At 40.5% G+C, this 14,573-nt stretch overlaps 1 protein-coding gene across 3 annotated transcripts in view; it reads right to left on the bottom strand.

Moving 5' to 3' along the window:
• Window positions 1–6,355: 6,355 nt before the first annotated feature.
• LOC311291246 (uncharacterized protein) overlaps window positions 6,356–14,573 on the bottom strand; it is a 31,779-nt gene continuing 23,561 nt past the window's right edge. For all 3 annotated transcript variants that reach the window (XM_084410168.1, XM_084410167.1, XM_084410169.1), the window contains 3 exons: window positions 12,617–13,508; window positions 8,183–8,318; window positions 6,356–7,626 (listed from right to left, as the gene is read on the bottom strand). Coding sequence is in view for 1 of the 3 variants with exons in the window: in XM_084410169.1 (XP_084266295.1) it covers window positions 8,252–8,318; window positions 12,617–13,508 (959 nt within the window). In the remaining 2 variants the exon portion in view is untranslated. The remainder of the gene's footprint in view (window positions 7,627–8,182; window positions 8,319–12,616; window positions 13,509–14,573) is intronic.

Raw genomic sequence — 14,573 nt, 5'->3', positions numbered from 1 at the left:
TATGCTGATTGAGGACTGCTGGGACACTCCAGGGCACAGGATGGTTCTGTCATTTGCACCTCAATGACACGCCTGTTTTTTTTCACCTGTTCATTTGCTTCACATGACATACAGTACTGTAGATGCTTTTTATTTACTACTGTGTTCTAATAGGTACTACGCCATGTTTGGTCTCATCTGACAGCTTATAAACTGAAATGAATGGTGGTGAACTTTAAATAGAGATATTAAAGTATCCTTATGTACAATCTAGGTACTATTGGTTAAACATGCATTGAGGAGAATATGTTAATGTTCTTCTCCCCCTCTTGATCATTACCCATAGGCCTATGTCACACTTCCTGCTTCCGGAATGCGGAGTAGGGATTCAGAACTTCCGGTCAACAGTACTTCTCCATAAGGATTTAGATTATCAGCCATAATGTCTAAACCATCCGAGGTAGACTGACCACGAGCTATGAGGTTGTGAAACGAATGTTTTTGCTCCTGTAAAAGCTATAAGTTCGTATGAAATCAACCCTGTTTTAAGAAAAAACATGTTTTATCCGCGATCTTATGAAAAAAAACTACACTACCCACAATCCTAAGCGTAGCAGCAACGTCTGCTGATTGGTCCAACTCCCTGTTACCATAGAAACGTTTACCTTACTGACGGACAGCCCGCCGCTGTTGTTGTAGTGCACCGGGTTGCTCTGCGTCAGGACGTAGACAGCCATTCCTCAGCTTTCACGCTTTTCCACTTGAGAGTTTTCATTTACCATCCGAACCACATCGTCATATGTGACTTCAGGCAGGTTGCGGAGATATTTGGTCCAGCGGTATCTATCGGACTCCGCCATTGTAAAGAGCTAACCGGAAGAGCCGTATCCCTACTAAAAGACGTACTTCCGGTCTTCAATTTTTTCGTGACATAGGCCTATTTGCCTCATCTTTTGGTTTCCTGTTGGTCGGTTTGGTGTTGGTATTCCACTCATGTTTAACAATGCTTTGCTCAGGGTGTAAGCAGGAAAGGTAACTGTTGATCTGGGAGAAAGGCTGTAACCCTGCCACTCCTGCACACCGGTGCGTAACCTCATACTATGTGCTTTATTTGTTACAACTAAGTTTTCTATACAGTATGTTGTCCCATTCTACTGTCTGTATATTTAAACATGTAACTTAATAAATAACTTGCCTGCTTTAAAGACTTTGAGAATCTTTCCTTTTATCACTGATTATGTTGAAAACTAAAGTGATAATAACTTTCGTTATCTAAACATTCAGGTTATATCCTACATTTTCCTATCAGTTCTATAGAAGACTCTTACCTTTAAAGAATAAGAGGTTAAAGAATAAAGGCCATTGCACACCGAGTCCGAAATTCGCATCCGAAATTTTCGGACGTTAAAAAATAAATACGACCTCACGTTATGTCAATCACGCTTGCACACTGCCTCCGAAACTTTCGTCCGTAATAAAAATAATCGGATTGGGTTCGATTTTCTGCGTTTTTCGCATCCACAGGCAGCGTTTTGAGAGGATTTTTGACTATTCAGAGCCACCGTACAAGCAAAGTAGCAAACGACAACATCCAGAATGGCGTCTGACAAGTTGATACACTTGGTCTCGCAGCACAAAGCACTGTATGATAAACAAAATGCAGATTACAAAAAAACTGAATAAAGACAGATTGTGGCAGGTGATTCTCGATCGTATTAGAAAAGGAACCACTCCTTTAAATTTGATCGAAATTTCGGATCGAAGGTGTGATTGAGCAGCCAATTCGAATACTAATGTATTATTTGGTTAAAAAACTAAAGCCTGTAGGCTACAGCTGTTCTGTCTGCCCAGCGCTTCCGCCGGCTGGCCGGCCGTGTGTATGTGTGTGTGTGTGTGTCTGTTCAGGATGGATTGGTTCACGATAATTGGTAGTCTTCTTTTTGTGGCTCCAGTGTCGCTAGCAAATCGTCAAACTGTTCCACTGACATTCTGAAGTAAATTTTAAATCGCTCGGGATAATTTCGTAACTCCTTAATTAGGAGGTGAAACTCTCCTTCCTCTCGTCGCAAAGTCAGAATTGGATGGACTCATATTTCCTCTTTCTTTTCTTTTTAAGAAGAGACAGGGCAACAAAATCATCCTCACTGCTTGACGAATCCATTTTGTATTGTTTGCGTTTTTTCCGCAAATGTGTAAAAAATACGCATCGGACTCAGTGTGCAAGGTTTCTGTGCGTGACGAATTTTTAGGCTGACGAACACGAAAAAACGCATACGAAAAATTCGGACTCAGTGTGCAATGGCCTTAACAACGACTTTAATAGAGTCAGATGAATTATTTTGGAGTCAGATAAATATTTGAATTATACACGTCATACTTCAACTGCCTTTTGTTCCGATTATTGGTTCAAAATAGCAGCTTAAGTTTCCAGCCTTACAACACCTTAAGTACACAGTCACGGTGTTCTCAAATTGTTAATGTTATCAACACTACTATAACAATAATAATTTACACGGTTTGACGTGATCTGAGCTAACTTTGCAATCGTAAGATTAATCACCAGTTGATCAGAACAAAAGTGGCTGACATGCTTCTTGTTCAGATTACATGTTCCTTCTTATTTTGGAAATACTTCCTGGAGGTCGTATATGTAATTCTGACCCATACAATGTATTGTTGACTATTGCCAGTGCCACACATATACCCGTGCTACTTGTGACTGGTTTTGTGATCCAGGGTCACATGTATCCTGACTCAAATAATGTGTTTCTAACAGCAAACACTCAGAATAAAGTGAGACAATCTGCTGATGATTCTGAATGGCTTGTTGAATGAGTGTTGATAGTCTGAGGCTCATCAATATTAACAGATCTGCTGAAAACACTCTTTATTTCATGACAATAGTTCCTGTTTTCACCTCATTTATTATGCTGATGTCTTCAGATCTCCTATTCACACTCTTAAGTTCATTTCATTGGTGTCAGCAGACTGAGGGTATTTTTTGACTACAAATTGACTACTGTTTCATGGCCATTATTTATATTTGGAAGTTAAAATAAATTTGATATATATATATATATATATATATATATATTTTTTTTTTTGTCTAGAAATGGGTCATTGACGAATAAGGTTTTTAAAAGTGTAAAAAAAATAGAATGGAGATATAACCATATTTTATTTTTAGTTTACCTAGGTGTTAACAATAATATTTTGTGGTTTGTACAATCAATCAACACTGTTTTTGTAATTTATTACAAGATGGACAGAATTTGTCACCAAAAAAGTCATTTGGTTTAACCATGAATATATCTAAAATTATTAATTTGCAGATCCCTGGACATGGAAACTAGCCCTAGGGACGTGGAATGTCACCTCGCTGGCGGGGAAGGAGCCTGAGATTGTGTGTGGGGTTGAGAGGTACTGGCTAGAGATAGTCGGGATCACCTCTACGCATGGCTTGGGCTCTGGAATCACGCTCCTGGAGAGAGGATGGACTCTCTACCCCTCTGGAGTTGCCCATGGTGAGAGGCGGCGGGCTGGTGTGGGTTTGCTTATAGCCCCCCAGCTCAGCCGTCATGTGTTGGAGTTCACCCCGGTGAACGAGAGGGTCGCTTCCCTGTGCCTTCGGGTCGGGGATCGGTCTCTCATTGTTGTGTGTGCCTACGGGCCAACCGGCAGTGTAAAGTACCCGGCCTTCTTGGGGTCCCTGGGAGTGGTGCTGGAAAGTGCTCCGGCTGGAGACTCTCTTGTTCTACTGGGGGACTTCAACACCCACGTGGGCAGCGACAGTGACACCTGGAGGGGCGTGATTGGGAGGAACGGCCCCCCCTGATCTGAACCCGAGCGGTGTTCTGTTATTGGACTTCTGTGCTAGTTACAGCTTGTCCATAACGAACACCATGTTCAAGCATAAGGGTGTCCATCAGTGCACATACTGCGTTTCCGTGTGGACGAACAGCCGAACCGCGTAAAAAAAGTCACGGTAATAAGAATACCCGTGTCCGTGTGGACAAGGCCTGAGTGGACCATGTTCTCCACCTACATTGTCGACGTGGCCCTTCGGAGCTGTGGCTGTAATCCTATCGAGCCTGGCTGGCTTGTGGGACTCCTGAGGCAGCTGACGGGTACCGGCAGGCCAAGCGGACTGCAGCCCGGTTGGTGGTGGAGGCAAAAAAAAAATCGGGCTTGGGAAGAGTTCGGTGAGGCCATGAACTATCAAATTCTGCCAAACCGTCCGGCGCCTCAGGAGGGGAAAGCAGTGTCCTACCAACACTGTTTACAGTGGAGATGGGAAACTGTTAACCTCAACTGGGGATGTCATCGGATGGTGGAAGGAATACTTTGGGGATCTCCTCAATCCCACCGACACGTCTTCCATTGAGGAAGCAGAGGCTGGAGGCTCGGAGGTGGACTTATCCATCACCCAAGCTGAAGTCTCCGAGGTAGCTTAGAAGCTCCTCATGACAAGGCACCGGGGGTGGATGAGATCCGCCCTGAGTACTTTAAGTCTCTGGATGTTGTGGGGCTGTCTTGGCTGACACGTCTCTACAACATCGCATGGCGGTCGGGGACAGTACCTTTGGGCTGGCAGTCCGGGGTGGTGGTCCCTCATTTAACCCTCTGGGGTCTAAGGTGTTTTTGGGGTCCTTGAGATGTTCTGACAGGCCCTGACATTTGTGCTTTTTTCAGTTGCTTATAAACATATTAGTGGCAAAAAAAAATTACACACTATTTAGCACAAACAGGACTACCATAATATGTGAGCAACAAGAATGTAGATGTCTGCATTTTTGAGAGAATAATGTTTATGCGTGGTTATTGAAAAAACTAAAAACTAAAGTTTCTGAAATAAGACCACAAAACACATACTAAATATGTGCCAATAAGACTTTTGACTAATGGATTTCATCGCCTAGTGTTTTTTCTTCAAAATGATGTGAAAATCACCCTGCCTAATCATTCACATAACACAATACATTGATTTGAATTTTGCAAAGCACTTTCTGTTTGGAAAGGCAATATGCTGAATGGGCGTCAACGATGCATATTTAGTGGTTCACACCTGATGAGACAATGGGGCCTGCATACTTAATTAGCCATTCATTCAGGTGAGTCACTGAGCCACAAGAATGCAAGAGCAACAGTTAGAAGCATCTCAATTCTTTTTTATTTTTCCACATATTGTGCTTGCAATTTGGCCTATAATATCCAAGGAAAACATGTCTAGTAATTGTGCATGCAATTTGGCCTATAATATCCAAGGAAAACATGTCTAGTAATTGTGCAGTTAATTCTCATACTGTATTTTCAGTTTTGGAATATTTATCCTCTCCCCAAATTTGTCACTAATAAAACACAATAAAAATTATTTAAAGAAAAGGCTTATATTTACCTTTTATAGATATTTTACAGTAAAAATGTATAATCTATCCAAAACTAATCAACGAAATGTTGTCTTTCATGTCTGTAACATAGGTCTTTCATTTTTATTCTAAGAAATATAAATGTTAATTTGCAGTTTAATACGTTGCTTATACAAACACATTTTATTTCAACATATTGTAGTCGATATTTACTGAGTGTAGCAATACAGTTTGCTAAAACCGAAACATTCATTCACAAACAGAAACGCCTGACTGTAACGTTGTTTTTATGAAATATTAGGGCATATAAATGTTAATTTTCAGTTTAATACGTTGCTTATACAAATAGCCTACATTTTATTTCAACATATTTCTGTTGATTTTTACTCAACTCAGTATAGCAATACAGTTTGCTAAAACATCATCATTCATTCACACAGAGACGCAATTTAAATTTAAACTGTCTTTTTGCGAGCTGTGATAAACAGCGTGCATCTCTGCGGCTGCCGTTCATTCATTCACAGAAACGCGATTAACTTGAGAAGGAAAAAAAACTTACTAACTACAGTATTCGGATCCTCTCTCCTGCAATACCCGCACTCTGAGGTAGATTTTCCATTATTATTATTCCTCACAGCGCTGCCACATGGTGTAAACACGTAGGCTACAATGATATGATTAAACTTGTGTTTTCTCGAGCTGATATGGGGGCGTTCACAGGTTTGCTTGGATTGCCTCAGTAATTTGCGTTTGAATAGCACGCGCTCTCCGTGGGCGGGTTCACATTACCTTTGAATGTGCTCTAATTAGCTCGACTGGAATCGCTCTCTTTTAATACAGATTTCACAAGATGAGAATATTTGTTTTTTATATAGATTACCTAATTTAAAGGAGAGAATTCAAGCTTCATGCCTGTGTGTCTGTATGCCTGTTTGACTGAGTATTCGCTGAGTTACAGTTCATTTTCAGACGCGTTTCAGAATGGTCTTCACTGACAGAGAGAAGGCAGAACTCGCATCACGTTTATTTTTCTTTATTTGGCAAAAAGCACAACACTTTGTTTTTATTGTGAGTATACACAAAAATAATACACATTTAACAGAATTGATTGATGTATGAAACTTGCTTGTAATATCAAAGTCAACAGAGCAAAATTAATTTATTTTGAACTGAACTGAAAAAAAGCGAGTCTATCACGCTGGCGTGATTGTCGACCTCAGGGGGTTAAGGGGACCGGAAGGTGTGTTCCAACTACAGGGGGATTCAACCTCAGATTCAGGAAGAACAGTGCAGTTTTCAGAAGGCATTCGATCGTGTCCCTCGCGGCGTCCTATGGAAGGTGCTCTGGGAGTATGGGGTCAGGGGCCCTTTGCTAAGGGCTGTCTGGTCCCTGTACGACCAGAGTAGGAGCTTGGTTCGCATTGCCGGCAATAAGTCAGACTGTTTCCCGGTGCATGTTGGATTCCAGCAGGGCTGTCCTTTGTCACCGGTTCTGTTCATAATTTTTATGGACAGAATTTCTAGGCGCAGCCAGGGGCCGGAGGGTGTCAGGTTTGGGGACCACACGATTTTGTCTCTGCTTTTTGCGGATGATGTTGTCGTGCTGGCCCTATCAGACAAGGACGTTTAGCGTTCACTGGGGCGGTTTGCAGCAGAGTGTGAAGTGGCTGGGATGAGGATCAGCACCCCCAAATTCGAGGCCATGGTTCTCAGACGGTTCTCAAAGGGTGGCTTGCCCACTTCAGGTTGGTGGAGAGTTCCTGCCTCAATTGGAGGAGTTCAAGTTTCTTGGGGTCTTGTTCACATGTGAGGGAAGGATGGAACGGGAGATTGACAGATGGATTCAGCTTCTGCAGTAATACGTTCAATGTACCAGTCTATCGTGTGATTTACCGGTCAATCTACGTTCCTACTCTCACCTATGGTCATGAGCTGTGGGTCATGACCGAAAGGACAAGATCCCGGATACAGGCGGCCGAAATGAGCTTTCTCCGCAGGGTGGCTGGGCGATCCCTTAGAGATAGGGTGAGAAGCTTGGTCACTTGGGAGGAGCTCAGAGTAAAGCCGCTGCTCCTCCACATCGAGAGGAGCCAGCTGAGGTTGCTCGGGCATCTGTTCCGGATACCTCCTGGACGCCTTCCCGGGAGGGTGGAGGGACTATGTCTCCCAGCTGGCCTGGGACAGCCTCGGTGTCCCCCCCCCCCGAAAGAGCTGGAGGAAGTGTCTAGAGAGAGGGAAGGCTGGGCATCTCTGCTTAGACTGTTGCCCTCGCAACCCGGCCCTGGATAAGCGGAAGAAGATGGTATGGTAGGCATTTAAAAGCTCTAGTGAGAAATTTAAAACATGAAAAGCTTAAAAAGCAATCATATCAAGATACTTCATTACTTTCAGAACTAAAATTATTCCTGATTCAAGTAGAATCAGCAGAAAATAAGTAAATGGACATTAACAATGAGATGTTGATAAATTGAGTAAAGAGTTTAATCAATCATTATATGAAGAAAATACAAACATTAAGTAAAACTGAAAGAGAATGACACAGATCTCTCTCTTCACTGACTTATAAGAGCCAAAGCATTTTAAGAGAAGAAGAGAAGATAGTCCAGTTTCAAAGATACATGAAAGTATATATTGCATTTCCAAGAGTAGAAGTGGAAGAGACACTAGATGTTCTAATGAAAAACAATGAAGAACAAGTAAAAAAATAACATCAGATTCATGTCTCTCTTAAAAGTGTTATGTCTCTTCTTCAGCTCCTGAACTTTGCCTGCAAAAGGTTTTTCCAGTGTGAATTTTCTGGTGCTCTTTCAGTTCATCGTCTGTAGTGAAGGACTTACTGCATTTCGTTTCTTCCCAGTGTGAACTCTCATGTGAATCTTCAGACTTGGTTTTCATGTTTCATTTTCTTACACTGAGGGCAGGAGACAGAATTTTTGGCTTCTGGTTTTCCTTTCTTGTTCAAGTTCATCAGGTCTAAAAGAAACATTAAAGGGCACCTATTATGCAAAATTCACTTTTACATGGAGTTTGAACATAAATGTGTGTTGGCAGTGTGTGAGCAAAACCACCCTAGAATGATAAAAATCCACCCAGTGTTTTTTTTACAATCTCAATAAATCATAAGCACTGTCTCAGAACGAGCTGTTCTAAGACTCTATGCAGTGTGACGTAGAATTGCACAGGCCCCTCCCACGACTGTTGATTGACACTGCAGTTTGAGCATAGCCCCGCCTTGAGTGAGCTGGAGACAGAGTCCTCCATTGTTTCGACGCTGGCTTGAGCCGCTGTAGACAAGAATGTCTCCTAAGCGATTGAGGTGTGTTGTTGTTGAATGTAAGAATGAACATAGCAGTCTACATTTACTCTCGTTGTTACTCGAGGATGGATCTGTAAGTTACTGTTTGTGATCCAGCTTACGGTCTCCGGAGCGACAGGCCTAACGTTACTGACCACGGCAGAAATGAAAGTCAGAGCGCGCACTTTATGACAGCTCAGAGTAATTTTACGGATATACGGTTTACCAGTTTATTAAGCACCGACTGAAAAGGTGTGTATATATTTGTTTACTGTTAGTTGTAACAAGTGTTTTGTGTACTTCGCTGTGTATGTTGATGATAATGAAAGGGAGAGAGAGAGAGTTTATGGATAAGACTTTAATGCGCACTTCTTATACTGTGTTGATTCAGCTCTTACAGTGATTCTCTGGTGTAAAACTAAGGCTTCATCTTTTGTGTGATGTACAATAAACTTCACTGAACTCATCAGTATATTTTGGTCATCATTCGGACGGGATTTGCTACAGCAGACTTGTGTTAATAGTGGATAAAAGCAGATGACAAATAAGTTATAACCATAATTAAACTAAACTATACCTGTTCTATCTCCATACAGCATATATTCTCTGGCTCTGTGGGCATTATTGTCCGACTCAGAGTCGAAATTAACACTGCAACTGAAAGTTTCTGTTCTGATATTATCAGATAAGATTGTACTAGCTCTTAACGCGAGCTTGTGAGGCTCCGCCCCCTGTGCGGACAGCAGCAGTTAATTTGCATTTAAAGGGCACACACTAAAACAGTGCATTTTTCTGAGCCCCCAAAAATGACAATTTAAACATGCTGTAAAAAATGATCTGTTGGGTATTTTGAGCTAAAACTTCACATACACACTCTGGGGACATCAGAGACTTATTTTAAATCTTGTGAAAAGAGCCATAATAGGTGCCCTTTAAATCAAGTGAGTTTCAATGGACTATTTTATGCAAACAACTTGCTAATCATGTTTTACTCATGTAGTTAAAGTAGTGATGGGCGCTTTCGAAACACTGCTTCACGAAGCTCAGACACCTTTATGAATCTTTGTTTCAAATCATGTTCAGATTTGTGGTGGTTCAGAGAGTGTATCAAACTGCGAAAGTCATGTGATTTCAGTAAACGAGGCTTTGTTGCCTCATAACCGTTTCGAAATGTCAATAACCTCTGTGAACCCATCATGCGGCGAACCATTGAACAAGTGTATATCGGTTTTGCCTGATCTCTGATCAGTTTTAAACATTTGTAAACGTTTTAATGAGACTTTTGTATAGTAATAATGATTAGAAGCAGATAGTCTCTTATTCGCCTGTTTAGCTGAGCAATCCTTGCAAAAAACACAAAGAGCCCTGGAAATATATTAAAACCCACATATTATACTGATACTTAATATTTATGATATTAAATGATTTGTTGATTGCATTTAATTGATTACCCTCAATAACACATTTGCAATAGTTTGTAAAAGGTGTTTTTAAGCATATTTGGCCTGAGTTGTTGTTGCATTACACTGTAATAAGAAAGTTCTATGTTAAAATAATTAAATATTTAATTAGTCTTTTTTTTTTATTCTTGACCTGAAACAATGTAAATCTGGTGAGCGTCAGCATGACGACTGAATAAAGAATCAAGAACAAACGGCAATCTCTTTGTTCTTCAGTATCATGATGTTTCATTTTCTGAAATTGTTTTTGATGATCAAAACAAACTTAAATTAACTAGGGCTGCAAGAACCAATTGCTGATATCGATCATGAAAATAAACAATTAGTGAAGTTCACAAGGTAATTTCGGGAGGAGTGAACCCATCTAATATTCACCTCGCTCTGGCATCAGCTGTTCTGGTGTCCCTCCACCTCCCCAACTCCACCTGCATAGTTTAAGCATCTTGCTACTATACTCATCATCCAAGCATTATTAGTCCCACTGGGGGGTGTATCTAAGCTCCAGTTGAACCTGCTTCCATAGAAAAACATTTCTATGGACAAAACACATCTGAAAATGAATGGTGCATGCGAACATGTTATTGGAAATTATCGGATATTTCTTTTAAATGTATTATTAATTTGTGTTTAATTTAGGGATGGGGCCGATCCGATCCGATCCAGTATCGGTATCGGACCCGATACCAGCGCAATTCACGTATCGGATTTTCCCGATCCAACCTGCTGAGATATCCGATATCCATGAGTCATGTCTGCGCTGGCTTTAACGTCTGCTGAAATGACTCCAAAGTCCAAAAGTGATTCCCGCCGGCGAGTCTGCTAGCTGGCTGCAAACTGTGGAATGGATTTCCTGAACGGAGGCGCGGCTCAATGAGACACAGAGTTATGAGACACGCCCCCGCTCAGGAAATCCATTCCACGGTTTGCGGCTAGCCAACAACGTCTTAACACTGGAAACACTGCAGAGCAAGACAGCAAAATGCAATGTTTGCAAAGCTGTAATTCAGAGCCCTTTAAAGCTCCCTCGCGTCGTACAACACAACGAACGCAATCAAACATTTAAAAAAGCACCACGTTACTGTGCGTTTACACCAAACGCGAATAGCGCGTCAAATTCGCGTCTACCGCGTCTATTTGGACGCTTGAATATTTTGAATCCATTTGCGCGACCAGAGAAAAACTGACGTGCGTAAAAAGCAAAAGTTTGAAGCGAAATCGACGCGCGTCTGAGGCGAAATCCGCTTGTCTGTTTGCAAGATGCTGATTTTGATCGAGCATTCATCGAGAGAGTTACTGCATCGGAGCGAGGATCACCCTTCAGATAGTGTGTGTGTGTAAGATGTTTACACTTGCACTTTTCTTATATTTCAAGACGCAAGTATTTGACATTTTGGGAATGTAATAAATATTGACATGACAATCAATTTGAAACCCTTACAGTTGCATATTTGTTTTCAGAATGGGATTTTTCCTGTTAACAGGATTTCCTGTTTTTCGGACTTCCTTTTCTGACCTTATACTTACCTCAAGTTGCCTTTTGGGGCATACATACGTACATAACATATCATTCATACTTGCCTGTTGAGAGAAGTTTATTTCAGCATCATATAAAATAAACAATAATGATAATAATAATATTAAATCAAACACAGCTCTGGTATCGGAATAGTATCGGTATCGGCCGATATCCAAATTCAGGTATCGGGATCGGATCGGAAGTGAAAAAATGTGGATCGGTGCATCCCTAGTTTAATTTGTTCAAATTGCTTTAACATCGCTTAGCCAGGCAACAGACAAGTGACCAATCCTGAGTGGCGATGTCACTACACACTAGTGATGTTACATTTGAGAATGAATCATTCTTTTTGAAAGAATCTTTTAGGTGAACGAATCGTTCTTGTTCACATAATCCATTGACTCATATTCCTTATTCACTGAAATCCCTCCCTCCACTATTAGCAGCGCATGTGCAGCTCAGTGAACCGAGTAGCTCTGTGGACGAGTAGCTAAATATTAATTATAGAAGAAAACCTTGTGCTTTGGTCATCTGAACCACTTATTTCAACTTATTTTATTATTTTAATGAGTAAATTAGGCACACATTTTAATAAAGCCAAATTTTTTATAAAATTATATTTTATAAATTTAAAAAAATTATATAAAACAATATTTTTGTTGACTTAAGACACATAACACATAAGACACTATTTTTCTCCCCCTTCTGGCGTATTTATGTAATATGAAGAAATTGTCGCTGAACGAATCAATGAACGAATCATTTTTGGTGAACGAACTGAAAATGAACGATTCTCTGGAAAGAATTACAATTTCCACCACAAGTACACACACTACCATCACGGTTCAGCACGGTTAGCCAAGTGTGCTGAGAGTTCAGGGCCGAGAACAGTTTGTAATTGTGCCGTGTCGTACCAGCTCACGTGGAAACACAACTGGAACCTTTTCTGAAGGTGGAAAAGCAGCTTTTGTTTCTCAGCACATAAAGATGAACAACTTACTGTGATCTCAGACTGCGGTGATGTGGTTTCTCCACTGCATGGATCTTCATGTGTCGCTTCAGTTGAGTTTTAAAAGAGAAACTCTTTCCACACTGATCACACGTGTGTGGCTTCTCTCTGATGTGGATCCTCTCATGTGCTTTCAGAGATGATGAGTGACTGAATCTCTTCTCACAGTGTGAACACTTGTAAGGTTTTTCTCCAGTGTGGATCCTCTCATGTGATTTCAGAGATGATGAGTGCCTGAATCTCTCGTCACAGTGTGAACACTTGTAAGGTTTTTCTCCAGTGTGAATTCTCTGGTGCTGTTTTAAACTGTCCGCTGTAGTAAAAGTCTTCTCACACTCAAAGCACATGTACTCTCTCACACCAGTGTGAATTTTCTGATGTTTATGTAAACTATTCAGCTGTGAAAAACTCTTTCCACACACAGAACATGAATGCGGCTTCTCCTTCGTATGAACTCTCAGGTGTGTCTTCAGGTATGATGTCCTAAGAAATGTTTTCCCACACTGATCACATGTGAACGGCTTCTCTCCAGTGTGGATCATCATGTGACGATTAAGGTGTGTTGATCGGCTAAAACTATTCCCACATTGATTGCATGTGAACCGCTTTTCTTCAGTGTGAACTCTCATGTGACGCTCAAGACTTTGTTTGCGTGTGAAACTCTTTCCACACTGAGTGCAGGTTGTAGATTTCTTGGCTCTTCTTTTCTTTAAAAATGTTTTTTTAGTCTTTGATCGACTCAGATATTTTTCTCCAGGTTTGACATGATGTTCCTCCTCCACTTCACTCAGTTCTTCACTCTCCTCCTCCACTTCACTCAGTTCTTCACTCTCCTCCTCCACTTCACTCAGTTCTTCTCTCTCCTCGCTCTCTTCCAACGGGTCTGAAATCAAAGAAAAACTCATTTTCAAATTTACTAAATAATCAAAATAATTAAAAGAGAGAAATATGGAGTGAATGGAGATATTAAAGAAAATTATTTCAGATGTAACAGACAACTGCTTTAAAATTTTTACAATAATCTGTCTTTTTATAAATTAATTAAACGTCCCTGAAACTTTCCACTGATCTTCCAGTTATTATTTTGTAAACATTATAGGCACAAATCCCATGTTTCTGTCGTGAAACTATTAAATATATTTGATCAATGACAATTATCTAACATGAAATGAACATTAAAATACACAATACTGCCATATTTTGACAGCAACTTTTAGATTGATATATACCGTAAATCCTCTAATATAGGCAGGGGCCTTTATTTTACTCAAGCGCATCGCGGCCCAGGCATTTATTGGAAGGAGGCCAGAATTAGAGACAGGCCTTTATTTCTATTTGAGCAAAACGGACTACCAGTAGAAAGAATAAAAACGAGATTTTGTGTCTATTTGAACCTATACAATACTAGGTTCATTTATTGAAAACGTACAGTTACCATATAACATTATGGTATGCATACAGACCATTAACAACAAATACCGGTAATTCAGGCTAAAGTATATTTTTTTGTGCTACTTTATTAAAAAGGTTATACAATTACAACAACAATTAAAATTGTAACATATTTCCAGTGTAATCTTTCTTTGTAAAAACTAAAGTGTACTATTGCGACTAGAACAAAGCAAGTAAGTTAGAACTGACCTATTCCTCAGCTAGATCCGTTGATCCTCGAAATGAAACTTCCAGCACTTCTGACATAAATTTTCCAGGATTATTATTAAGATAGTATTATTCCTCATAGCGTTGTAAAGTACATGAGTCTGAAAGTGAACTCGCGATGTGTGTTATCCAGCTGATTGTGGGCGTTCACAGGTTTGCGGATCACCTCAGATTATTTGTGTTTGAATGGCGCACGCTCTCCGTGATTAAGATCAAAGTCAACAGAGTATTTTGAATCTTTTTGAAAAAAGCAAGCCTATCGCACTGGCGCGATTGTCGACCCCAGGGG

The sequence above is a fragment of the Rutilus rutilus genome (assembly GCF_951802725.1).
Source record: "Rutilus rutilus genome assembly, chromosome: 1".
NCBI classification, from domain to species: Eukaryota; Metazoa; Chordata; class Actinopteri; order Cypriniformes; family Leuciscidae; genus Rutilus; species Rutilus rutilus.
The sequence above is the reverse complement of the archived record's forward strand: the minus strand, read 5'-3'. Positions and strand labels throughout refer to the sequence as shown.